The 26,756-nt window shown below is 34.6% G+C and overlaps 2 protein-coding genes and 1 pseudogene across 3 annotated transcripts; all 3 read left to right on the top strand.

Moving 5' to 3' along the window:
- Window positions 1-1,561: 1,561 nt before the first annotated feature.
- LOC104099158 (uncharacterized) lies at window positions 1,562-6,193 on the top strand. Its single transcript, XM_009606073.4, has 4 exons — window positions 1,562-1,965; window positions 3,780-3,923; window positions 4,068-4,273; window positions 5,763-6,193. The coding sequence occupies exons 1-4, from the start codon at window positions 1,712-1,714 to the stop codon at window positions 5,918-5,920; spliced, it is 762 nt and encodes a 253-aa protein (XP_009604368.1). The 5' UTR covers window positions 1,562-1,711; the 3' UTR covers window positions 5,921-6,193.
- Window positions 6,194-6,849: 656 nt separating this feature from the next.
- On the top strand, window positions 6,850-7,787 carry LOC104099164 (putative germin-like protein 2-3; annotated as a pseudogene).
- An 11,575-nt stretch (window positions 7,788-19,362) lies between these two features.
- Window positions 19,363-24,757, top strand: LOC104099159 (DNA-directed RNA polymerase III subunit 2). 2 transcript variants are annotated; one of them, XR_011413140.1, is made up of 7 exons: window positions 19,363-19,498; window positions 19,827-21,607; window positions 21,711-21,791; window positions 22,366-22,470; window positions 22,554-22,634; window positions 22,729-24,292; window positions 24,372-24,757. XR_011413140.1 is itself a non-coding variant. In XM_018771769.3 (6 exons), the coding sequence occupies exons 2-6, from the start codon at window positions 19,907-19,909 to the stop codon at window positions 24,226-24,228; spliced, it is 3,468 nt and encodes a 1,155-aa protein (XP_018627285.1). In that variant the 5' UTR covers window positions 19,363-19,498; window positions 19,827-19,906; the 3' UTR covers window positions 24,229-24,296. The 2 variants fall into 2 exon arrangements, 1 of the variants encoding a protein (XP_018627285.1); XM_018771769.3 differs by lacking the exon at window positions 24,372-24,757 and having other exon boundaries at window positions 22,729-24,296.
- Window positions 24,758-26,756: the final 1,999 nt, after the last annotated feature.

Below are 26,756 nucleotides of genomic sequence, written 5' to 3' on the forward strand. Positions count from 1 at the left end.
TATCACCACATAATTTCAATTGGGAAATAATTCAGAACATAGCAGAATTATACTCACTAATAGATTTAAAATCTTATAGCCTTAGATGAGTCCAATCATAATGTGCCTGTGGAAGAACGACCATCTTCGGGTGGTCATATCTATCTTTCAAATTATTCCGCAGTATGATTGGATCTTTAATAGTGAGATATTTCATTTTCAAGCCTTCATCAAGGTGATAGCGTAGGAATATCATTGCTTAGGCACGGTCTTGATTTGATGCCTGATTTTTGTCCTTAATGGTGTCTGCCAAATCCATCGCATCAAGATGAATTTCAGCATCAAGCACCCAAGACATGTAACTTTTGCCTAATATATCCAGGGCTACAAATTCAAGTTTAGAAAGATTTGGCATCATTTAGAAAAAGAAAGTTCGTACCTCTATACTTTCAAAGTATTTACTCGAGCTAGTAGAGTCTCGTGCTGATAACGTGTTATAAAATAAAGACTGTAAATTAAAGACAAGTATAGAGAGAAACTGATATATTATTCAACTTCAAACTGATGTACATAATGAACTGAAAACTCATCTATCTATAGAAGAAAGGAAGCAGCTGCGAGGCTTTTCTTGGACGGCTTGTAAGTTGTCTGCATGAGCTACTTGCAACTTGCCTGTTTAATAAGAAACTGCTGCAAATCATTTCATTGAGTTGCTTGCAACCTGCATGCATCAGCTACTTGTAGATAAACTTCAATAGAGTACCAAACAGATAATCTTCTTCAGGAAGATTATGTATAGCGGAGTAATAAATGGACATCCACATTATAATTATTTTCATAACAGAATTATAGCTTGTTTGGCCAAGTTGGAAAATCAGCTTATTTTGAAAAATATTTTTTTTCAAAATTATTTTTGAAAAAATTACTTTTGGAAAGAAGTAATTTGCGTTTGGCTAATCACTCGAAAAAGCACTTTTGAGCAAGAATTTGTGTTTGGCCAAACTTTTCAAAAAGTGCTTTTAAGTATCAAATTACAAATAAGGACATGACTAGATTTACTTAATAGTTAATACTATAAGTAAATAAATAATCTCAAAATTTTGTTATTACAAGCAATAATTAAATTTTTTTATTTTATTTAAGTAAAATATGAAAATAAAATTAAAAAGTACTTTAATTCTTTTAATATTATTCAAATATATTAAAAGTCATTCAACAAATATAAAAACATTCACCCCTAAAGTCACTATATATTAGAAAACTATCCTAAAAATAAGAATAAATATTATACATTAATATTCTAAGTATTAGGTTTAACGGTTATTTTAGTATATATTATATTTTGTTAAGGGTATTTTTGGTAAGAAGAAAAGTCAAAATTGTTTCTTCTGCTTTTGGGAAGAAGCTATTTTTCTCTGTTTTTTCTCAAAAGTAATTTTTTTCCCCAAAAAAGTTTGGCCAAACAACTTAAAGTTAAAAAAAAGTGCTTTTAAAAATAAAAAATAAAAAAAAAACTTTTGGCCTTCGAAGAAGGTTGGCCAAACATGTTATTAATATACTCTTTAGGTAGCTATTTTGAGAATTGATTGTTTGGGGCTCATTTATTCTGGACAAGTGAGGAGTTGGGCGACGGGTATCCGGGTTAAGAATCGAAGGCTAACAGAAACGCCAGCAAACGAGAAAAAGTGAAAAAATCAAATCTTTGAAAGAGAAAGAGAGAATCAAATAAAAAATGGGGGATTACCATTTCGTGTACAAGGATGTGGAAGGAGCATCAACACAGTGGGATGATATTCAGAGGAAGCTCGGAAATCTCCCTCCAAAACCCCCCGCTTTCAAGCCCGCCCCTTTTACTCCTTCTGAGGATCAAAATTCCAATTCCAAATCCAAAGACAAAGATTGGATCGATGATAAAACCCAAGATGAGCTTGACGATCTCGAAGATGACCCCGATCTCAATGACGATCGCTTCCTCCAGGAATACAGGTCCCTTTTTTCTTCCTCCCAATTTTCCTTTAATTCAATATACACACTTCATATAGTCCAATTGAGGGGTATTAGCAATTAATTGTGCGCTCCTAGTAGATCAGAGCCGATATAGTATTTGAATTTTATGGGTTCAGGAGGTCGCTGATTATTTGAATTACTGGGTCCCAAAATTAAATATTTGTACATATTTAGTAGATTTTGTAACTCATATACAGGACTTGAGCCAAAGCTACAGCTTTAATTGTACACCCACCTCTGGATGAGACATAGATTAAATCAAGTCAAGATCCTTCTTTTATTGAGTTTGTTAGTGTTCAAAATTGTTTCTTTACATCTTTTTCCTGATTTTCTTAGCAGACACAGACTAATCAAACCTTAGGATTTGTTGGGGTTATAGAAAGTGTCAGGAGCTTCAGTGCCATTTATAAAACGCTGAGTTATTACCTAGTACAAACTGTGGTCTTTTTCCTTTGTATCACAAAACTAAGTACCGAAATGTGGCTGTAGATGAATGAGGTAGCTGTGGCCTTAGCAGCTGCAAAGCTGATGTAATCATAAAAGAAGCATCTGTGCTGGCTTCTCATCCTAAGCTACAAATTAAGATGGGAAATAGGATATTTGTTCATGCGTCACCAGTTTAAGGCTATACAGAGATTGTTTGAACCTTTGGAATGGCATTTACTCCCTTTGGAACGTCACTGCCATAAAAGAATCACCTCATAAGCATTTCAGAGTTGTCTTCTAAGTGTCTTGTTTCTGTCAATGTAACAGCAACTTGCCAAGATCAGTTTTTCCGAAAAAATCACCTCATAATCATTTTTCAAGTAACAAGCATTTTTAAAGTAAACTAAAACTGCACAAAAAGAGTGTTAAGAAATTTACTAACTGAGAATTGTCCATGGACTACAGTATAGCCGTCATTCCTACCCATCTATTTCAAAATGCAATAAGGAGACATGATAGATTAATGTCCCATTCTTGAACTGCTTTTTGTAATGGGACTGTATATCATTTGTTCCCCACCTTAATGAACATATATAAGGTACTTACGATAAAACAAACATATATGGGGTACCACTTCCTTTGCAAAGCAGTCGGTTGGACCTCTAAAACATGGCACTCTGTTTGAGGTAAGCCTAATAGTTGTTCAGCCTCTACATGTACCCGTACTGCTACTAGCCGACCCATCACTAATTCTCTCAGACTACTTTTAGTTCCATCAGATGGTCTTTTCATTTTCAAAAGTGTCTTCCTTTAGAGGTTTTCCAAATATTCATTAATTTCCCTTGACTCTACGTTGTTACATTCTTGCATCCCTTTGTATCTCCATGTGTTTCAACGGATGTTGTGTTATCTATTCATACTCCATCCTCTACATCGGTATCCATCCTTTAAAGTCTGGCCGATTTGGTCCTTTGTTCAATAAAACCAAAATTCAGAGTGCAAGTCAAATAAAGAAACTATTTCCAAAGCAAAGAAGTGAGCATTATAGTTGTGTTATGATTAACAGACCAAGTGGCATTTTTTTTCTTGTACTCGTCTTTGGGTGAGATTAGTTTCTTGGGTCTTGTTTAAGAAACTATGGTATAACAGCTGTTTTGGCATTATACTTCTGTTAGTGGTTGACGTGCTCTTGAGAATTTGCCTTTGTTTCAACTTGGTTAACTTCATTTTTACTCCTTATTAGCTACACAATGCAAAAGTGCACATGCAATTATGCTGATATAGTACTTATGAGATATTGCCATATAGCTTGAGAGTAATATGAAGTTGAGGGTGTCTTATATGTGTTTCCTGTGTTATCGTTAAAGGATGAAGAGGTTGGCCGAGATGAAAGAAGTTGCTAAGGTTGTGAGATTTGGATCAGTGATACCAATTTCTGGATCGGATTTTGTGCGTGAGGTTTCCCAAGCTCCAGAAGATATCTGGGTGGTTGTTCTTCTGTATAAGGATGGGTAAGTAATGCTTTCATCTCTTCATCACCGTAGCCAGCTTACATCGCGCTCTTGAGCTTCAAATATGTTTACGTCTAGATGGTACTCTTTTCTCTCTATTAGCTCCATGCCAGTCTTTCTGATAGCATTTTATGCTCTTTATAGATACTCAGGCTGCCAGATACTTTTGCAGTGCTTAGAAGAATTGGCAACAAAATACCCTGCAACCAAATTTGTCAAAATTATCTCTACAGATTGCATTCCGAACTATCCAGATTGTAATCTTCCAACTGTTTTGGTGTACAACAACAGTGCGTTGAAGTCAAATTATGTTGGGCTTCATAGTTTTGGTCGGAGATGCACACCCGAAGGTATGTTCCTCATTGTGGTTGTCCCATTGCTACCCAACTCTTTCTCTTTCTTTCTCTTTTTGCATGATTTAACGAAGTTGTTGACTTTCTGGCTCAACTTCCTTTTACTTCTCTTTCAAGTGGTAGTAATTTGCTGGATTCATTTACAGTGTTGTGCCCACTGCCATCTGCCTTCCTATGAATATTTTGTGTAGGATGTTCATTCAGACGCAATATGGGTATAATCCATAATATAACCATGGCTTGTACAATTAACAAAACTTTTCTTCTTTTCTGGGAATTTTCTCTTAAGATCTTGTATAATTGCTGTAAAGCTTGAGCAGGACCTTTCTTTTATTTTCTCATTTGTTGTCATTGCAACATGGTCTATTTCTTCTTTTGTGGGAGTTGGTCCTGTGGCACCAAGAGGGGCTGTGGGTGGGTACTACTACTGAAATTAGGTGATACCTGCTCAAATTACTTCAAGAGCGTGTTGTAGGCTTGTAGCCATCAGCGTATCTCTCATGATACTCAAATATAACCACACCGACTATGCACCCAAGGGTGTGGCCTAGTGGTCAATAAGATATCTCAACATAGTTGTGACCTAAGTTGCTCGGACTAGTGTGGGGGACAAATCGTTCATGATCTAAATTTTAAGATTCCGGGGTATGGATCCACGTACCGATACAGGTGGCGGGATTCGGCTAAAAATAATTCAAATCTTTAAAATAGAATTATAGAAATGTCTAAATTATGGGACATTATGTGAAAAACTTACAAGGTATTCCGAGAAGGAGAAGATATTGAAAAAGAGGAGAATCCAAGAAAGAGATAAAAGGAAAAGCACGACATAGAAATTTTATATAGAAGGTATTCCATTTTCTTCAACATCACCCTAGCTTTTGTTTTGTTCTCAAAACTCATTGTATCTGTCCTGATTTCTCCATCGATTTTAGTCAAAGTACCCGAAATCGGTTGACGAGATCCAGTACGGATCCCACACCCACGTCGTGTCGACACGGGTGCGGCACCGAACGTGAAGAATCAGAGCAACTTAGGTTGTGATCATGGGTTGATCTAGAAGTTGGAATTGTGCCCATTGACCTTCATAACCTTTTCATAGGTTTTGTCATTCTTTGGCAAGTTCTCTCCTGTTACCTCGATTTGCCTGCTAGTATTTGAAGAATTCCTTGAATTGTTGTAAGTCACATAGCAGTTAATCTTGTACATGCGAAACCTAACCAGTAATGTTAATGAATCATGTGATAGTATTTATGCCCTTGGAAAAACCGTGGATCGCAGCCCTCTTTCTAGAAAATGTCGATTGGTGCATCTAACCATTCTAAGCAAACCTTGATAGTCACTCTAGTTCTTTATGCTGTTAAGTTCAATAATCTCTTTGGAATTTTGAACTGGTGCTAAGTATTGTATTAACAATATGTTTGCTACTTTCTGCTGGCCCTGTTTGGGTGATGAAATGATTGATCTGCATTTTCCTTAATTTCAGGTGTTGCATTGACACTCTGCCAGTCAGATCCTGTTCTAAATGATGGGTGTAGCAGGCAGGAACAGTCCAGAGAAGCTGTGCTGGATGGAGTAAGGAAGAGGTTTCTCGAGAAGGTTGTGGCAGCGCATGAAGACGATGATGGATCTTCTAGTGATTAGTCCTGAAAATTTTATTTGCTTCTTTTGTAGCTTGATGGAATATGTATGCTTTCTAGTGATACTTCTGATACACCTCTGTTCTTTCATTTTCGGTTTTCCCTTGGTAAACTTCTGTAGGTTTAGGTTAGATTTGCTTAAAAAATGAATTTTGCTCTATAAGTTATTGATGTTTTTGAAAAATTACTTCTTTCAAATCCTTTGAACGCTGAGAAGGGTTTTGACAAGAAAAACATTTCTATGTTCGATTTGATATGAGTTGAACCTATTTTTCAACAGGGGGGAATTTTGCTCAAAAGCGCGCATATGTAGCGGCAACTTCCAGAGGCAGCTATTTCAATAACTTTGACAACATATTATTAAGAATTTGTGATATCATAGGTAGTTTCTTGTAAATCAAAAGACATGCACTAAATGAAAATCATAAAACTATGATCCTGTATTATCAAACTTTGTAACTTTAGCATATTCTTTGGAAGGATATATCATGATTCGTGTGGTCCCATTGATCTCTGCAGATAACCAATGAAAAGGAACTTTATTTTATAGAAATAACTCTACAACATCACTACTATTGATAAGAACAAGTGAAGAGCAGGATAGTTGATCAATTTGAAGGATTGGGATAAACTTTTAAAACAAGCAGTCCATCATATCTCAGTTGAATTAGTCATTCACTTGTCCATCCAAGTGAATCCTTAAAACACAGTTTGGACCATTTCCTTTTGTCTTAGCCGGCTAACCTCTTCTTATTCATGTCTTGTTTCTGCAAGAATTCTATCATATTATTGCAAATGACAGCTAATCTTTGTCAAAGTCTTCTTCACATGTGCTTGGACGGCCCTTCACAGTCTTTTCACAAATTACTCTCAAGTACATTTACATGCATCAAGTCTTTCCTCTCTTCTATATAAGCAGGCTAACTTATCAATCATATCATCCCACAATTAAACATCTTTCTTCTCCTGCTGAATCTGATAGCCGTAGTAAATTTTTGCTGTGTTAATGTGTTAGTTTTTGAGCCAAGTCCAATGCAAGATATCTGTGTGGCCGATCCTGCTAGCCTAGGTATTTCAAATCAGTGAATAGCGCGATAAGCATGTATTACATTTTTCTCTTATTTTTTAAAAAAATGAATGGTTTTATGAAATTTCTCACTGTATTTTTTCCATTGTTTCAGCCAGGGTAAACGGCTTTAGCTTGCAAAGATCCCAAGTCAGTTCAAGCAGAGAACTTTTTCTTCAGTGGCCTACATTTAGCTGGAAACACAACAAACCCTCTCCTCTTAATGTAGCTCAAATACCAGGACTGAACACTCTTGGTATTTCATTGGTTCGCGTAGACTATGCACAATGGGGAATCAACGCTCCTCACACTCACCATAGAGCTACTGAGATACTCACTGTTCTTGAAGGTATGGTTTCATAACCTGATCAAGTCCTGAAAATCGCCTTATTACTAAGGTCCTTAAGAAAGGCTACGCGTTTGTATTTCCTATTGGACTTGTTCACTACCAACGCAATGTTGGAAAAGGAAATGCTGTTGCAATTGCAGCATTGAGTAGTCAGAATCCTGGTGTTATAACCATTGCTAACACAGTTTTCGGATCGGATCCAGCTATAGCAACAGATGTTCTTGCCAAGGCTTTTCAAGTGGATCCAGCTATAGCAACAGATGTTTATGAAGCTTGGAATCTTTGTTATTAATTTGTGTGCTATGTTAAAGGAGTGAATTTATATTTGTTTGTTTACTGTGTGATTCATGAAAATGTAATTCCAAGAGGATACATTTAGATCTATTTATTTATTCTAGAGTAATATGTTGTATTCTTTTATATATTCAGTTTAATGGAGTACTTAATTTCTTGAAAGTTAAAATTTTATTGGCAGGTGAATGGCCCAAACTTTTGTTTTAGACTAGTTTTAGGATATTAATGAGTATAAAATTTTTAAATTACGCAAATATTATTAAACCATGTAATTGAGTTATTGAATATAATTTTAAAAAATATAAACTGTGGAAATATTTAATACTGATCCTATTTAGCCAACTTAATAGGGGGGAAGAATTATGCCACACAAAAGTAATCTAATGCTTTATTATAACTTCAATGTATGAGTTATGCATTTATTTTAGTAGCTCAGAGTCGAATTTATAGTATGCTGACTTGTACTTAAATATAATGCAACAATACTATGTTCTTCATTGTCTTAGAAATATGAGTTGTATTTGCTCAAGTACCTAATATGAATTTCATCGTATTTCTGTTGGAACTCAAATTGAAAATACGAAAAATAAAAAGAGAGTTCATATTATTAAGTTTAGTTATCATACAAAGAATTTAATTGGATGGTACTATTCAAATCCACATAAATTTATTTCTAGATTGAAATAAAATAATTGTCATAAAAAATTTAAGGTAGAAAATTAATAAAGAAGGCAACTCAGTGCACTAAGCTCCCGCTATATACGGGGTTTGGGGAAGAGCCGGACCATAAGGGTTTATTGTATGCCGTCTTAAATAGAAAATTAGTACTATTATTTATTTTATTATAAACGTTCAACAATATTTAGATGATGAAATAATTTTTCTTAGACCCTTAGAATTAATAAAAAAGAAATAGTAAAACAAAATGTATCCTAATTGCACTGATTAATTTTTATCTTCCGATGAAGGCTTGACACATTCGAATTTAGCTACCACTGAAAGTTTAAAATCTTCTATTCCAATTCAAATTTAGTGTTATATTACTTGTTAATATGAACTATTCATATTTTTGAGCTGGAAATAAAATCCCTTTTTAATTAATTAAAAGGAAAAAAAGTTTCAAAAAGGTAAAATTGGTAAATTATGAATTTAGAATCCTAAATATTTGTTCATTTATATTTTTTAAATATTGGCATATCCAATTCAAATTCTTTTCTTTTTTTTTACTTTTTAAATTTTGAAGGATTTTTAACAAAAGAGGTTTACTTTGCTTTGGAAGTAGTTTTAATTTAGTTAATTTGTTACATGTAGGTTGAAGTCTAAATGTAAGGACTTTTACATAATTCAAATAAGAAAAAAATATAATAAGTAAAATTTTAGTTGATTTTAAAGTCCTTATAATTAGGAAAATAATTAAATGACTATTTTGTCTAGTGTGAAGTCATTTTTAAAGGGTATAAAAGGCGAACGACATTTCGTTAAAGCCCTTCGTACTTTTAATATAGTATTAGTTTTAGTGTACGTGCGTTGCACGTGTATTCTGCGTCTATTGATTAAAAAATATATGGAATATTGAATAAAAATAAAATATGTGTAATAGCAATTGATGTAGAGATAGATACAACGGTCATTTAAATGAAAAAAAATACTTTATCTAAAAATGCAAATGTACTGACAAAGTAAATTCTAGGGATAAATTCATGCTTAGAAGCACTTTGGCCATGCTTATCGGAAAATGTACTTTTTTTCAGCTTCTACTACTATTCGAAAGCACCAAATAGACTGGCCTACATATTTTGGATGTGAGCAATGTGGCGGGAATCGGCCTTTTTTAATTTGTCTAACTCAATTTAAAGTTTGATCGTCCAATTCGTAGAGGCGTCAAAAAGCCACTAAACAACCAAACTAAGTTATCTTAACGAATCCATTCTACGGGCTACTGTAGGTTCGATAACTTTGGGAAAATGAAAGGAGAAATTAAAACACAAACCTAAAATTTGTGAATTCTAATCAACCTAAAACTGTGTGAATCTTCTTTTATAAGATTCAAGTATCATAGAATGTTGTGATATAACATACAATCTAAAAGAATACCACATACAAATACTACAAATAGGAGTGATGTAATGAGTATTACGATATGGAATATCATCAAATCAAGCAATTCATGAATTTAATTATGAATACACAGAATTTCAAGTTCCCAAACTACGTCCACCCCTCCACCCACCCACATATATATATATATATATATATATATATATATATATATATATATATATATATATATATATAGGAGTACTGAAATACAGTTAATAATATTACTATATACGTAAAAACTTAGCAGAGGTTATGCCAATAAAGGCATTGCAACCTAGAACAAAAAATTGCGTTGTAGAAATTAAATGGCTTTCATATAAAATTACTGACTTAATCAAGATATAGATTCATGTGACAAATACACAAAAGAGAGATTCTTACCGTTTATCATTGATGGCACATTGTTCTCGCAAAAAGTGCATGCTATTAAATGACAATTGTTGCAAAAATCACATGTAAGAATAAATAACCACAATTTATTTCTATTTAAGTTTTCATAGAGGAACTATCAATTAGAATCCATTACAAATAATGATCTCTGTAGCGGTGGTGATTTACAAAAATTTATACTCTGGCAAACTTATGGTTGATTTGAAAGTCCTATATGACCAAGATCTTAATTAATTTTCAAGTCCTAAATATTAGGACTTTTTAATTAAATAATTATTTTATCTAATACGAAATTAATTTTTAAAGGGTAAAAAGGCGAATGATATTTCGATAGGAGCTTCGTGTTTTTAATATAGTATAGTATAGATAGATAGATAAATAGTTTCGAATATGTCAAGCCTTCGTTGGAAGATAAAAGTTAATCTATAAAATTAGGATACATCACGTGTTTTACTATTTCAAACTTTGAGATGACTGCGGAACTTTCGATAAAATTATTTAATGGAAAAAAATTATTTCTGCCAAGTGCCAAATTATGAGGTTGTTTAGACTATTAAGAACTTGTTTCCAGTGTTAAGTAAATTAAAACTTGTACGTGTAAATATCATAATTAGATACAATTTGTATGCCCACGAGTTGTTTACATTCGTCCCTTTCTGGGGGAAATTTCCTGTGTCTTTTTTAAAAAAATTAATTTTTATTGTACTCTTTGTTTTGAATTATAGATACATCACTATGCAGAAGGTAAATCAAATCTCATTTCAAAAATAACATAGTTCCTTCTAACTTTTAAATGTCTATGAAATATTATCGGGGTATATGTGTGTTCATGAATGGTTTTTGGTATGATTTGTTGCATAGTAAGTGTGAACTGCGATAAGGCGATACTGATTTGATACACATGAATTTGCTTGCAGCAACATTTAGTTTATTATATAGCAATCTCCTTTATTTTTCTTTTTGGTTAATAATAGACCAAAAAGCACGTAGCAGAAACTGAAAATGTTAGGACCTTCCTTTTGACATGTATATTTTGATGGCTTAACATCTACATAAATTAAACTCAATTATTGCCTTCTTTTAATAGGCACCGGTCATAAATATAGCCCTACTTGAATAACATAGAAGTGAAGAACTTGAATAATTATAAATTTTTCAATCGTCACTCATGAGAGTCGAGATATATTATTTATTATTTTCAATGACTTATACTTTTTAAATTTTTATTTTATAATTCAAATATATTATTTAATAATATTTACGTGCCTCTTTAACGTTGTGTAATTATTGTTATGAGGTAGCATAATGGGATTCATTCGTAAAAACCAATTAATTTCCTCATATAAAACTTAGAAAAAGTACTAATTAATTAATTAATGAGTCCCATAGAAATATATTTTCTTTACATAACTTGATTTTACTTCGTTAGACAACTATTAGGAGTAGGAGATTTGACTTCCGTAAAAATCAATTAATTTTCTTGTATAAAACTTAGAAGTATTAATTAATTAATTAATTAATTAATATAAGGAAATAATAATAAAGCTTTTATAAATTAAAGATACAATGTATGTGCAAATTAGGACTCGTACAAGTTAAAATAGGAAAATATTTAGTAGTCAATATTTTAGTTGATTTCAAACACTTAAATATTAGAAAAAGAACTAAATTACTATTTTGCCTAGTGCGAAATCTATTTTGAAAGGGTAAAAAAGGCGAACAATATTTCGATAAGGGCCTTTGTGCTTTTAATATAGTATAGATATATAGATTATGCAAGCGATAATACTTTTAAAGAGATACTAATATACGCACTTGCACGATGCACGAATAATTCTAAAGAAAAAACAATGCATTATAAGATGTGCGAATTAAAGTAAAGAACCTAAAAGCACTTCTTATTAAACAATATTCTAGTACAACAAAATTAGTCAAGATCTTTAGGACTACAATACTTTTGTGCAACAAAATTAATATTTAGGACTCTACAATATGTGCAATAGAAGGAAAACATGCAATTAGCTTGATTTTATCACACAAAAGAAAAACAAAATAAAAATTACAAATTCACCATCAAATCATTTTCACTTCGAACTCCATTCTTCATCTTGAATAGGATTCTAAGTAGTTGCAATTGAAATGGTCTTTTCAAACCAACTTATATGAACTCTTTGTTTTCTATGCCTTGACTCTTATGCTGGAAATTCCAGTCCAACAAATGAATTAATGTAATCATCAAAGTCCAAGGTTGCATAATATCATAAAATAATCACTTCATGCTTCCTAAATTATCAACGTATTGCAAACACTTAATCCTTAAAATTTTCAAGACTAATTCCTAAACGCATACGACATAATACAAATTTACATAAAATAAGAGAGGATACATTACCAAATTTGACGCTAAAGGCCAAAGAGGATAAATGGACAAATTATGTATGTTTATGTTAAAAACAATATGGGTTACTACATATACCTTCAGAGCCTTATTTTTGTTTCAGGATGCAATTAGCTCGCTAACTTGTATTAATCATACAATCACTATTTACTAGGTATCTACGCGATGAGTAGATAATACAAAAAAAAAAATTAACTATCTATCCTAAATTTTTTCCACTGATGATAGATGTGTATTCACCCTTTGTACTGTCCAAGACTATTCCAAACCTGCATAAAAATTTATAAGATGCAGATTTATAAGGAAATCTTTATATTTCAATTGAAAGGTGACTTTAGTATCATTTTAACCACTAATTCACAAATCATAATTATTTATTTTCACATGTATCATAATAATCCATCTCATTAAATGCGTAAACATAGGGGACATACAAAGAACAGTCATTACATGGAGCAACGATAATTATCCATATGACCAAGTAAACTCTTTACTTGCTAAGGTGTAAGCTTCCATAATCTATTGAAGAAGCCAATTAAAAAGCTATGAAGAAACCGATACGGGACATGCTTCTTCCCTTACAATTGTACTCGAGACTTTTCCTACGCCTCAAAAGTCAATTCTTTTAGTGTTCCATTTTGATATATACCATATGTCCATATCTAATATTTATTTGCAGGATTTGTTTCACTACAAGAAAACATGCAGTTAGAGCTATCGAATCCTAGCTAATTTGCAACATTAACTAGAAATATTCTATCTCCTATTCGATTTTTAGTTTGAAAATTTAATCACGTATAGAAATTAGTCCGGGATTGTTTCAAGCTAAAATATAGTCAAATCCATAGTAATTTTAGTGGGAGCTAACTCGGCACTAAAATTACAGTTCAATGCACCCACTCTTAAAGGTTTGAAATCCTAATATTTTCTTTGATTTTAAAGTTTTTATAATAGTAATAAATTAAATATATTGGATTTCAGAAAAAAGATAAAATTATAAATAAATTGGCAACTGTTATAAATATATTATATTATGGATGTTCATTTAATACTCCATTGAAAATAAGCTTCCTGAAGAAGCTTATTCATATGAGACTCCGCCGTAAATATGTTTATCTATTTAGTACTCTATTGAAAATAAGCCTCATGAAGAAGCTTATCATTTCGGTACTCCGTTATGAAGATTATCTATATCTGGGACAACAACTTAGAGTAGCAGCTTACACAGCAGCAGCTTACACAACAGCTTACACAACAGCTTGCAGTAGCAGCTTACACGACAACTTCTTTTCTTCTATAAATAGAGGAGGATTCAGTTCATTATGTACATAAGTTTGAAGTTTGAATAATATATCAGTTTCTCTCTATACTTGTCTTTATTTTATAACACGTTATCAGCACGAGACTCTGCTATCTCGAGAAAATACTTTGAAAGTATCATAGGTACGAACTTTTTTTTTCTAAATAATGTCAAATCTTTCTAAACTTGAGTTTGTAGCCCTGGATATATCGGACAAAAGCTACATATCTTGGGTGCTTGATGCCGAAATTCATCTTGATGCGATGGGTCTGGCAGACACCATCAAAGATAAAAATCAGGCATCAAATCAAGACCGTGCCAAAGCCATGATATTTTTACGCCATCACCTTGATGAGGGCCTGAAAATGGAATATCTTACTGTTAAAGATCCAGTCATACTGTGGAATAATTTGAAAGATAAGTATGACCACCTGAATATGGTCATTCTTCCACATGCACTTTATGATTGGACTCATCTAAGGCTACAAGATTTTAAATCTACCAGTGAGTATAATTCTACTATGTTCAGAATTATTTCCCAATTGAAACTATGTGGTGACAATATTACTGATCATGATATGTTGGAGAAAACTTTCACCACTTTTCATGCCTCGAATATGCTCCTACAGCAGCAATATCGAGAGATGAGATTCAAAAAGTATTCTGAACTTATCTCACATCTTCTTGTAGCCGAGCACATAATGTGCTATTAATGAAAAACCATGAAAGCTGACCTACTGGTTCTTGTCCATTCCCTGAAGTGAATGAGACGAACTTCCACCAAGATAAGCGTAGAATAGGGTGTGGCCCCAGTCGTGGTCATGGCCGTGGTCGGGAAGGAAACTCTAATCGTGATAATAACAATGCACCAAAGAAACCTCCTCACCACCAGTAGTGGAAAAGGAAGGAACAAAAGCATGAAGCGGTGCAAGCAGCAAAGCCAGAAAATGCATGCTATAGATGTGGAGGAAAAGGGCACTGGTCACGTACATGTCATACGCCAAAGCACCTGGTTGAGCTGTATCAAGCCTCCCTGAAGAAGACAGAGAAAAATGTTGAAGTAAATTTTATTTCTGAAGATAATTTAGACTTCATGCATTTAGATGTAGCTGATTATTTTGTACTCCCAGAAGAAGAAACAAATCATGTGATCGGTAGTGAATCTGTAGAAATGTAAATATTTTAATTTTTGTTGTTTGTAGTAGATAATATGGTTATGTAATTGTTGTACATAAATAAAAGTTATGCTTTGAAAATGATATTTACTATCATATTTATTTTATTTATGTCATTTTAAAGAGCATGGATAATCCTCAAATTATGTTTGGATCAAAGACCAATCATAAAGATATTTGTGTAATTGATAGTGGAACAATTCATGCCATATTCAAAGATCAAAAATACTTTTCTTATTTGCATAAGGAAAAAATAAATGTTTCAACAATTTCTGGTAATATAAGTTTGATTGAAGGCTCCAGAAGAGCTACTGTATTTCTGTCTAAGGGAACAAAATTTATTATCGACAATGCATTGTTCTCCTCCAAGTCCCGAAGAAACTTGTTGAGTTTTATAGATATCCGCCGAAATGGGTATCATGTTGAGACAATAGATGAAATGAATGTGGAATATCTTTGTATTACAAAGAATATTTCTGGCCAGAAATACATTGTAGAAAAGTTACCAACTTTATTTTCTGGCTTATACTATTCAAAGATTAGTATAATTGAAGCACGCTCTATCGTAAACCAGAAGTTTACTGATTCAAATACTTTTGTATTTTGGCATGGCCATTTGGGCCATCCTGGATCAATAATGATGAGATGAATTACTGAAAATTCGAGTGGGCATCCATTAAAGAACCCGAAGATTCTTACAAATAATGAATTTTCTTGTGATGCTTTTTATCAAGGCAAAATGATCACTAGACCATCACCAATGAAGGTTGGCATTGAGTCCCCTGCCTTTTTAGAACGTATACATGGGGATATATGTGGACCTATTCACCCACCAAGTGAGCTGTTTAGATATTTTATGGTCCTAATAGATGCATCTTCAAGATGGTCTCATGTGTGCCTACTATCATCTCGCAACCTGGCGTTTGCAAAGTTATTAGCCCAAATAATTCGATTAAGGGCACAATTCTCAGATTATCCTATAAATACTATTCGCCTTGATAATGCTGGAGAATTCTCATCTCAAGCTTTTGATAATTACTGTCTATCAGTTGGAATAAAAGTTGAACATCATGTAGCTTGTGTTCATACTCAAAATGGCCTTGCAGAGTCATTTATTAAACGGTTGCAATTGATAGCAAGACCACTACTTATGAAAATAAAATTGCCCACTACTGTTTGGGGTCATGCTATCTTGCACGTAACATCACTTATCCGTCTCAGACCAACACATTATAATAGATATTCTCCGTCACAATTAGTTTTTGGTCATGAACCAAATATTGCCCATCTACGAATTTTTGGATGTGCTGTATATGTGCCAGTAGCATCACCACAACGCAGTAAGATGGGCCCCCTAAATAACGTTAGGAATATATATTGGGTTTGAATCACCCTCTATTATTCGCTATCTTGAACTATTGACGGGAGATTTATTTACTGCTCGATTTGCAGATTGTCGATTTGATGAAATAAATTTTTCACAATTAGGGGGAGAGAAAAAGGAAATCAAAAGAGAAATTGTGTGAAAAGTTTCATCATTATCTCACTTTGATCCACGTACCACTATATGTAATCACAAGGTCTAGAAGATCATCCATTTAAAAAATATAGCAAATCAATTGCTAGACGCATTTACTGATTTGAATATGATAACTAAGTCACATATCCCTATAGAGAATGTATCTATCCGAATTGATGTCTCAGCTGGACCATATAATAGCATGAGAGCTAGTGAACCTAAAGCACGCCTGAAGCGTGGTAGGCCTTTGGGTTCTAAGGATCGAAATCCTCGAAAAAGAAAATCGACAAATGATAATGATACTATGAAGGGATCTCCTGGAGAGATCCAAGATCTGATTAGTTCTGAGATTTATGAAGAAATCAATGAACCCAAGACTCAAGTGAGCGAGAAACTTTTAATAAGTTCTATTGGTGATGGGATTTACTTAAATCGATCTGAAATAGTGGTGGATAATATTTTTGCATATAATGTTGCACTTAACATTATGGAAGATAGTGAGGATTTTGAATCCCGATCTATCGAAGAATGTCGACAAAGATCTGATTGGCCAAAATGGAAAGGGGCAATTCAATCAGAATTGAATGGACTTGCTAAAAGAGAGGTCTTTGGACTAGTAGTCCAAACACCTGCTGGTATAAAACCAGTTGGTCATAAATAGATTTTTGTGCGAAAAAAGAAATGATAAAAATGAAGTTGAAAAATACAAGGCTCGTCTTGTTGCACAAGAATTCTCACAACGACCTGGAGTCGATTATGAAGAAACATATTCACCAGTTATGAATGCCATAACATTTCGATATCTCATCAGTTTAGCCTTACGTGAAAGGCTTGAAATACATCTAATGGATGTAGTTACAGCTTATCTGTACGGGTCACTTGATAATGAAATTTATATGAAAATCCCTGAAGAATTTAAAATGCCTGAAGCATATTCAAAATCTCGGGAAATATACTCAATCAGATTACAAAGGTCTTTGTACGGTTTAAAGCAATCTGGGCGCATGTGATAGAATCGCCTTAGTGAATATTTGATGAAAGAGGGTTACATAAATGATGTTATTTGTCCATGTATTTTTATAAAGAAAATGGCTTCAGAATTTGTTATACTTGCTGTTTATGTTGATGACATAAATCTTTTTGGAACTTCAGAAGAGCTCCAAAAGGCAATTGAATATCTTAAAAAAGAATTTGAGATGAAAGATCTTGGAAAGATAAAACTTTGTCTTGGTCTGCAAATTGAACATTTAACAGACGAGATCTTTATCCATCAATCTGCCTATATAGAAAGGGTCTTAAAACGCTTTTACATGGACAAAGCGTACCCATTGAGTACACCAATAGTTGTTCGATCACTTGAAGTGAATAAAGATTTGTTCCGACTTCCAGAAGAGGATAAGGAACTCCTTGATCCTGAAGTACCCTATCTCAGTGCAATCGGTGCACTAATGCATCTTGCTAATGCTACAAGGCCTAACATAGCATTTTCTGTTAATTTACTAGCAAGATATAGCTCTTCTCCTACAAAGAGACATTGGAATGGGATTAAGCATATTTTGCGATATTTAAAGGGAACTCTTGATATGAGTTTGTTTTATGCTAACAAAGATAGTGCAGATCTTATTGGTTATGCAGATATATATTATTTATCTGATCCCCATAAAGTACGATCTCAAACCGGGTACATGTTTACATGTGGAGGTACTGTCATATCATGACGCTCCACAAAGCAATCTATTGTTGCTACTTCCTCTAATCATGCTGAGATAATAGCTATTTATGAAGCAAGTAGGGAATGCGTATGGTTGAGATCAGTGATTCATTTTATTCAAGAAAAATGTGGTTTGGAATGTGATAAAAGATCTACAATTTTATACGAGGACAATGCTGCATGCATAGCCCAATTGAAGAGAGGATTTATAAAAGGAGATAGAACGAAGTACATTTCACTAAAATTATTCTACACACACGATCTTCAGAAAAATGGTGACATTGATGTGCAACAAATCCGTTCAAGTGACAATCCGACAGATTTATTCACTAAATCTTTACCAACTTCAACTTTTGAGAAGATGGTATACAAGATTGGAATGCAGAGACTTAAATATTTGAAACAAGGTTTTCATCAGGGGAGTAAAATACGCGATGTACTCTTTTTTCCTTACTAAAATTTTTTTCCACAGAGTTTTCCTTATAAAGTTTTTAATGAGGCAGCTAGCAATGCGTATTACTAAATATGTGTACTCTTTTTCCTTCACTAGGGATTTTTTTCCCACAGGGTTTTTCCTAGTAAGGTTTTAATGAGGCATATTATCTTTTAATGAATATCCAAGGGGGAGTGTTATAAATATATTATATTATGGATGTTCATTTAGTACTCCGTTGAAAATAAGCTTCCTGAAGAAGCTTATCCATATGAGACTCCGCCGTAAATATGTTTATCTATTTAGTAATCTATTGGAAATAAGCCTCATGAAGAAGCTTATCCTTTCGGTACTCCGTTATGGATAAATATTACACATGGTAGAAGATTATCTATATCTGGGACAACAGCTTAGAGTAGCAGCTTACACAACAACTTACAAGCAGCTTACACAGCAGCTTGCAGTAGCAGCTTACACAACAACTTCCTTTCTTCTATAAATAGATGAGAATTCAGTTCATTATATACATAAGTTTGAATAATATATCAGTTTCTCTCTATACTTGTCGTTATTTTACTGTCTTTATTTTATAACAACAACATATTTGTCAAAATATATTTTTATTTTTGGTAAAATACTTAATTTCTCTCAAAACTTGTATGGTATACGGCCTACAGAATTAAATAATTAATTTGATTCTGCCATATTCTTCTTTCTGCTAAAAAAAAAACATAAGTGGGAAAACTTTCCTCTGTTTTTCCCCAAAACCCTCTCTCTTTTAGCTTCACTTTTGCTGGCCTCCGTTAAACCCTTCGAACAGAGCTCTGAAGTAGGGGATTTGGAAATCGTAAGCCTCCTTTCCCTCTATGTTTCCATTGTTTCAATCTTAGGGTTTTGAGTTTTTTATGTAAATATACAGAAAAATCACTAATTTTTGCTGATGTTTTGATTCTTCATTGTCGTAAATTGATTGCTTTAAGGCTGGCATGAAAGAAAGAGTTTTTTATCTTTCAAAAAATTAGGTCTTGAAATAGTAATATGTTGTAATAAAGCAGAAAATTTGTCACTCGTATAACTGCATCTTTCCTTATTTTTCTTGGATAAAGCTGCTAGTGATAGTTAATAGTTCTATTTGTATATTTATGTTTAATCGTGCCCATTGTTTGTTGTTGCAGGGTGAAACGGATCATCTTGCTTTGTTTCAATTTGGATTCTTTCTGTTTCTGGTTTTCTTTTGCTGGAAAATTGATTGGCAATGGGTATGGGAGATGATTCCACCATGTCCAATCCGACAAATGACTTGAGCCACGGAATTGACAAGCAGTACCTTGCATCTCCTATTAAGAATTTGGTGGACAAGTATCAGCTTGTTCCAGAATTCTTGAAGGTGAGAGGATTGGTGAAGCAACACTTAGACTCCTTCAATTACTTTGTCAAGACGGAAATAAAGAAGATCGTCCAAGCGAATAAGGAGATTAGATCGATACTGGACCCTAACATTTATCTTAAGTACAATGATGTTCATATTGGTGAACCATCAATTATGGTTGATGGCGTAACGGAGAAACTAAATCCACAGAAATGTCGGCTGTGTGACCTTACCTATGCGGCTCCAATTTATGTCGATATCGAATACACAACGGGAAGTCATGGCCAGATATCAGTGCAAACAAAGAAGAATGTTACCATTGGAAGGATGCCGGTTATGCTTAGAAGTTGTTGCTGTGTGCTATATGGGAAGGATGAAGAAGAACTAGCAAAACTTGGAGAATGCCCACTTGACCCCGGAGGTTATTTTGTCATCAAAGGGACTGAGAAGGTAATTCTGATTCAGGAGCAGCTCTCGAAGAACAGAATAATCATTGATACCGATAAAAAAGGGTGTGTGCAAGCATCTGTTACCAGCAGCACAGAAAAAACAAAAAGCAAAACAATTGTAAAAATGGAGAAAGAAAAGGTGTACTTGGAGTTGAATATGTTCAAAACCAAGGTCCCCATCATGATTGTCATGAAGGCCATGGGTATGGAGAGCGATCAAGAGGTTGTGCAAATGATAGGAAGAGATCCTCGGTTTAGTGCTCTGCTTTTGCCATCAATCGAGGAGTGTGCAGATCTCAAGGTGTATACGCAACATCAGGCATTGGAGTTCCTCGAGAGTGATAAGATGCTGAAAATGTCTTCATATTCTGCTGGTCCAGTTGAGAAGGGAGCGCGAGCTTTAAGTATTCTTCGTGACATATTTCTTGCAAATGTTCCTGTACATCAACATAATTTCCGCAAAAAATGCATATATGTTGCAGTAATGATGAGGCGCATGATGGAAGCAATCCTAAACAAGGATGCTATGGATGACAAGGACTATGTTGGGAACAAACGACTGGAGCTCTCCGGTCAGCTGTTATCTCTCCTTTTTGAGGATTTGTTCAAGACGATGAATGATGAAGCTAGGAAGACAGTTGATGCCCTTCTAGCAAGGCCCAGTCGCTCCAGCCGTTTGGACATTTCTCCATTCATAGCCAAAGATAGTATTACTGTGGGCATGGAGAGAACCCTTTCTACAGGCAACTGGGATGTAAAACGATTTAGGATGCACAGGAAAGGCATGACTCAGGTTGTTGCTCGGTTATCATACATTGGATCATTGGGCCACATGACAAAGATCTCGCCACAGTTTGAGAAGTCTAGAAAAGTTAGTGGTCCTAGAGCACTGCAACCAAGCCAGTGGGGGATGCTCTGCCCTTGTGACACCCCGGAAGGTGAAGCTTGTGGATTGGTGAAAAACCTGGCATTGATGACTCATGTTACGACAGATGAGGATGAGCACCCTATTATTTCTCTGTGCTACTGCTTGGGTGTTGAGGACTTGGAACAACTTTCAGCAGAAGAACTTCACATGCCAAGTTCCTATCTCATCATATTAAATGGACTTATTCTAGGCAAGCACAGGAGTCCACAGGTATGTTCTTGCGAGAAGTGGAACAGCAATGGTTTTTTCCTGTATCTGTTTTTGAACATAGGCTTGTTGTCCACTTTTCACCAATAATCTGCTCTTCAATCAGCGATTTGCTAATGCAATGAGGAAGCTACGGAGGGCTGGTAAAATTGGGGAGTTTATAAGCATCTTTGTGAATGAAAAGCAGGTAATTTGACAGTTTGTTCTTTTGCATCGTCGTCCTAGTGTTGGTTTTGTCACTTGTTAAAACTACCTATATTAGTGTTGAAATCCCTTTTAGTTCAAGCTGTATCAGGGTGAAGATTGCATTCAGGGACCAAAGGCTTTCTTGGTGTCTTTTGGCACTTAAATCTAAGGGAACATGGCAACTATATATTTTAAATGAAGTCTTACTTTTCATACTAATGGAAGGAAAGATGAATAGATGTCCACTAAGGTATCATTTGCTTGTTTTACTGTAAAATGAGAATATTAAAATTTGAGAGGCTGAAACCGATCAGCTGGTGAAATCTTTCCGAGAATAGGAGATCCCATGTCTTTGGATTTAATTAAATTCTGTTAATTTTCCAAAACATAGATATTCCAAGGTCTGGGAGAAAATGGTTCCTTCTGTATCAGGAGCCATATAGATAATTCCTATATCTCTGATAGTTTTTATGGTAGCATTACTCCACCATAGTGATGCTGTTGGCAAAATATTTACATTTTCCCTCTTTGCTTTTATCATTTGGAATTTTCTGGTGATTCATTATCTCTTGCAGCGCTCTGTCTACATCGCCTCAGATGGTGGACGTGTTTGTCGTCCACTTGTTATTGCTGACAAAGGTGTTTCCAGAATCAAGGAACAACATATGAAAGAGTTGAGGGTACTCATCTTACCTGGATCTTACTTCGGAGCTGTATGTTTTATGTCAGTTCTGCATCTGATTTGAAAATTTATTCTTTGTAGGATGGTGTGCGCAACTTCGACAGCTTTCTAAAGGATGGTTTGATAGAATATCTTGATGTCAACGAGGAGAACAACTCATTGGTTTGTGTCAAGCAAATGAGGAGTGCATTCTGGTAGTGTATTGATTATAGTATTATTTACACTAGTACTGACTGCGCAAATGCATGTTTTTCAGATTGCTCTATACGAGAAGGAGGCTACGCCAGAGACAACACATATTGAGATTGAGCCTTTTACAATCTTAGGTGTTTGTGCTGGTTTGATACCTTATCCTCATCACAATCAGTCCCCTAGGAATACCTATCAGTGTGCGATGGGTAAGCAAGCTATGGGAAACATTGCCTATAATCAGTTGAGTCGGATGGACACATTGATCTACCTTTTGGTGTATCCTCAACGCCCTTTACTGACTACAAGAACGATAGAGCTGGTTGGTTATGATAAACTAGGGGCTGGGCAGAATGCCACTGTTGCTGTGATGAGTTATAGTGGGTATGACATTGAGGATGCAATAGTAATGAACAAGTCTTCTTTGGATCGAGGTTTTGGGCGTTGCATAGTGATGAAGAAGTACTCAGCCACATGTCTGAAGTATGAGAACAACACATCAGATAGAATAATTAAACCACAGCGTCAAGGATATGAAGCTGAGAGGATGCAGATTCTGGATGAAGATGGACTAGCTTCTCCAGGAGAAATTATTAGACCCCATGATATCTATATCAACAAGGAGTCCCCTACAGTCACGAGGACACCAGTCTCGTCTCCTATGAGCTTGCCGGATAGCGCATATAAGCCAAGTAGACAAACTTATAAAGGTCCCGAAGGGGAGACGCCTGTTGTTGATAGGGTAGCTCTTCACTCTGATAAGAACAACAATTTATGCATCAAATTTATGATCCGTCATACCCGCAGGCCTGAGATTGGTGACAAGTTCAGCAGTAGACATGGGCAGAAAGGAGTGTGTGGCACCATTGTACAGCAGGAAGATTTTCCATTTTCTGAACGTGGCATTTGCCCTGATCTTATTATGAATCCTCATGGATTTCCAAGCCGAATGACAGTGGGAAAGATGATAGAGCTTCTTGGAAGTAAAGCTGGCGTTTCATGTGGTAGGTTTCATTACGGCAGTGCTTTCGGAGAACCCAGTGGCCATGCAGACACAGTTGACACAATCAGTGAGACTCTGGTAAAGCACGGCTTTAGCTACAATGGCAAGGACTTTATTTATTCAGGTATAACTGGTATGCCACTACAAGCATACATCTTCATGGGGCCAATATATTACCAAAAACTGAAACACATGGTCCTAGATAAAATGCATGCTCGCGGGAGTGGGCCTCGTGTTATGATCACAAGACAACCTACCGAAGGGAGGAGCAGAAATGGAGGTTTACGTGTGGGAGAAATGGAACGTGATTGCTTGATTGCATATGGTGCAAGTATGTTAATATACGAGCGCTTGATGATTTCCAGCGATCCCTTTGAGGTTCAGGTTTGTCGAAAATGTGGTTTATTGGGATATTACAACTACAAGCTTAAGACTGGCATTTGCTCTATGTGCAAGAACGGGGAAAATATATCTACAATGAAGTTGCCTTATGCTTGCAAGCTCCTAATCCAGGAGCTCCAATCAATGAACATTGTCCCGCGATTAAAACTAGCAGAAGCCTGATTGTAGTGTCATTTGTACTTGGAAAATGATGCTTCCTAACTGATGGTTCCATAGCCAGATCAATGTAATTGTTTTTTTTTTGGCTACTAAATGTAATTGCTTTCAATTATTTGTGCTTATTACTATTCCCTCCTTTTTTGCAGGGAGAGACAAAAAGGTTCTTGCTCGTTCAGTGAAACATGAGACTGGAGAAAGGAGGCAATTCTCTGCTTTAATGGGAAATTGTTTGATGTGCAGCAGAAAAGAACTCTTGTTAACGTTTATTTGGCTGGTTTTGAGACTATCGATGCTTACTATTTCATACATTTCGGTTCCAATTTAGATCATGTAGTTTGACTTGGAACAAAGTCTAACGAAAAAAAGCCTTTTGAAATATGCAGTGTTAAAAGCTTAAAGTGCAAAAACTTTGTGGGGCCAAGATATTTGTATGTCTATAAAAGTTTTAAGTTAAATTGTTTCTTAATATAGAAATGTATCATTCTTATTGAAACAGACTAATAAGGAAAGTATCATTTAAATTGAAACGAAAGGGAGTATGAAAGTTTTCGTTGGTCTCTTTTCTGTTCTTGTGATTAGCTGTTGTCTTTTTTGAGACACTTCAGTTTTATCATGTTTAGTGTTCTAGCGAGCAAATTCCTTCGGAGAAATATAGTTCCTGGTATCCTGCTCATCTGCTGCAACTTTAGCCAAGCTGTCTGCTACCTTGTTATAGCCTGTTAAGCTTCAAAAATCAACTTAGTTTGAGAAATTGCTTTTCAAAAATACTTTGTTGAGAAGTAGTTTGTGTTTGACTAATCATATTATACTAATAGCCTGTTTAAATTCTTCCATTATACCAAGTTATCCATCCCCATATTCGATCTTCATCTTTTTCTCTTAACTTCACTTTTTATATTTTTATGAATTAAGTCTTTGCTTAAATACGGTTCATTCAGAGCTCTTTTACTATATAAATTCATGTACAAAAACGGGAAAATAGTTGTAAAGTCGATACTCTAATCATCAATAGCCTTCTTCTTCTCCCATCTTTTTAATTTTCTTCTGGCCTTTCAAATTATGAATATTAAAATTTAATTTAAGATGGGATCCATGCCAGACAATGGAGAAGCTTGTCATCACCGGAAGTGAAATAATACTCCCTTCCCTCCACATTCATCATCGTCCATAGATTACTCAGGAGAGCAACTTGACTCATATCCAAATACACCCATAGTAATTACTCTTATCTTGACTTAGACTCTTGCCTTTTTGTGTGAGTCTGTGTATGTTTTTTCCAATATTACAACGTTAAGGTTTAGCCGATTTTGAGAAAAGATTCAAATAATTAGTATACACAAAGTATAAAATTTTAGCAATGATTTACTCTTCTATAAAGATTAATATACAATTTTGATTGTTCGTTCTGTCTATAATTAAAATTATTTAATTCTATCTCTCTTTAAAAATCGTTTGATTAACATGAAAGTACAAAAAAATTTCATTAAGAAAAATAATTGTAGCCTCTTAATTTTCTCTTTTAAAGGTTTATATTTATTTTCACAAAAATAATATCACTTTGATCTTGCACTCTTTTCCTTTAAATTTTGTTTATACCTAATGTTAGGCTAGGAACCCGTATTTTATCTATATTTTGCACTCTAATTACTGTACTTTATTAGTGTTTGAGCTTAATTAAATAACGATAATTTGCACTTATTACGTGTATTATGCTTTGTAGGAGGTGATTCCATGTTAGGAAGCAATTGTGGAGCTAAAATGGATGATTTGGAGCTTTAAGGTTAGAGTAGAAGCCCAAGAAAGTGAATTGTGATCGCGTTTGGGGAGGAGGACCAAGTCCGGATATTAAAAATTGAAAAAAATTCCTATATGAAAAAATTGCACAATTGATTTTGGGATCGATGTCTTGCTAGACACTCAACCTATATCTATTCCGTCTTATAGAATGACCCCAACCGAGTTGAAAGAATTGAAGGAACAATTGAAGGATCTTCTAGAGAAGATCTTCATACAGTCGAGTGTTTAACCTTAGGGGTGCATCGGTTCTCTTTGTGAGGAAGAAATATGGTTCATTGAGAATGTGTATCGACTATCGGTAGCTCAACAAAGTCACAATCAAGAACAAGTACCCATTGCCGAGAATTGATGACTTATTTGATCACTTACAAAGTGCTAAGTACTTCTCCAAGATTGACTTGAGATCGAGATATCACTAGTTGAAGATAAGAGAGAAAGATACCTGAAGATGGCTTTAGAACTCGATATGAACACTTTGAATTTATGGTGATGTCCTTCGGGTTAACAAATGCTCCAGCAGCTTTCATGGATCTTTTGAATCGAGCTTTCAAGCCTTTCCTCGACATGTCCATGATAGTGTTCATTGATGATATTCTTGTGTACTCACGGAGTCGAGATGATCATTCTAACCATCTTAAAGAGACCTTGCAAACACTTAAGGATAATGAGTTGTATGCAAGATTTTCAAAGTGAGTTTTGGCTTGAGTCTGTGTCTTTCTTGGGCCACGCGATAT

The sequence above is a fragment of the Nicotiana tomentosiformis genome, chromosome 12 (assembly GCF_000390325.3).
Source record: "Nicotiana tomentosiformis chromosome 12, ASM39032v3, whole genome shotgun sequence".
Lineage (NCBI taxonomy): Eukaryota > Viridiplantae > Streptophyta > Magnoliopsida > Solanales > Solanaceae > Nicotiana > Nicotiana tomentosiformis.

What these genes read in the sequence shown, in the direction of transcription:
- LOC104099158 (XM_009606073.4), top strand. Translation starts at nt 1,712, where the DNA reads ATGGGGGATTACCATTTCGTGTACAAGGATGTGGAAGGAGCATCAACA. An exon ending in CGCTTCCTCCAGGAATACAG is followed by an intron (nt 1,966 to 3,779) that starts GTCCCTTTTTTC and finishes TTATCGTTAAAG; the next exon opens with GATGAAGAGGTTGGCCGAGA. An exon ending in TCGGAGATGCACACCCGAAG is followed by an intron (nt 4,274 to 5,762) that starts GTATGTTCCTCA and finishes CCTTAATTTCAG; the next exon opens with GTGTTGCATTGACACTCTGC.
- LOC104099159 (XM_018771769.3), top strand. Translation starts at nt 19,907, where the DNA reads ATGGGTATGGGAGATGATTCCACCATGTCCAATCCGACAAATGACTTG. An exon ending in GCAAGCACAGGAGTCCACAG is followed by an intron (nt 21,608 to 21,710) that starts GTATGTTCTTGC and finishes CTCTTCAATCAG; the next exon opens with CGATTTGCTAATGCAATGAG. An exon ending in AACATATGAAAGAGTTGAGG is followed by an intron (nt 22,471 to 22,553) that starts GTACTCATCTTA and finishes TATTCTTTGTAG; the next exon opens with GATGGTGTGCGCAACTTCGA.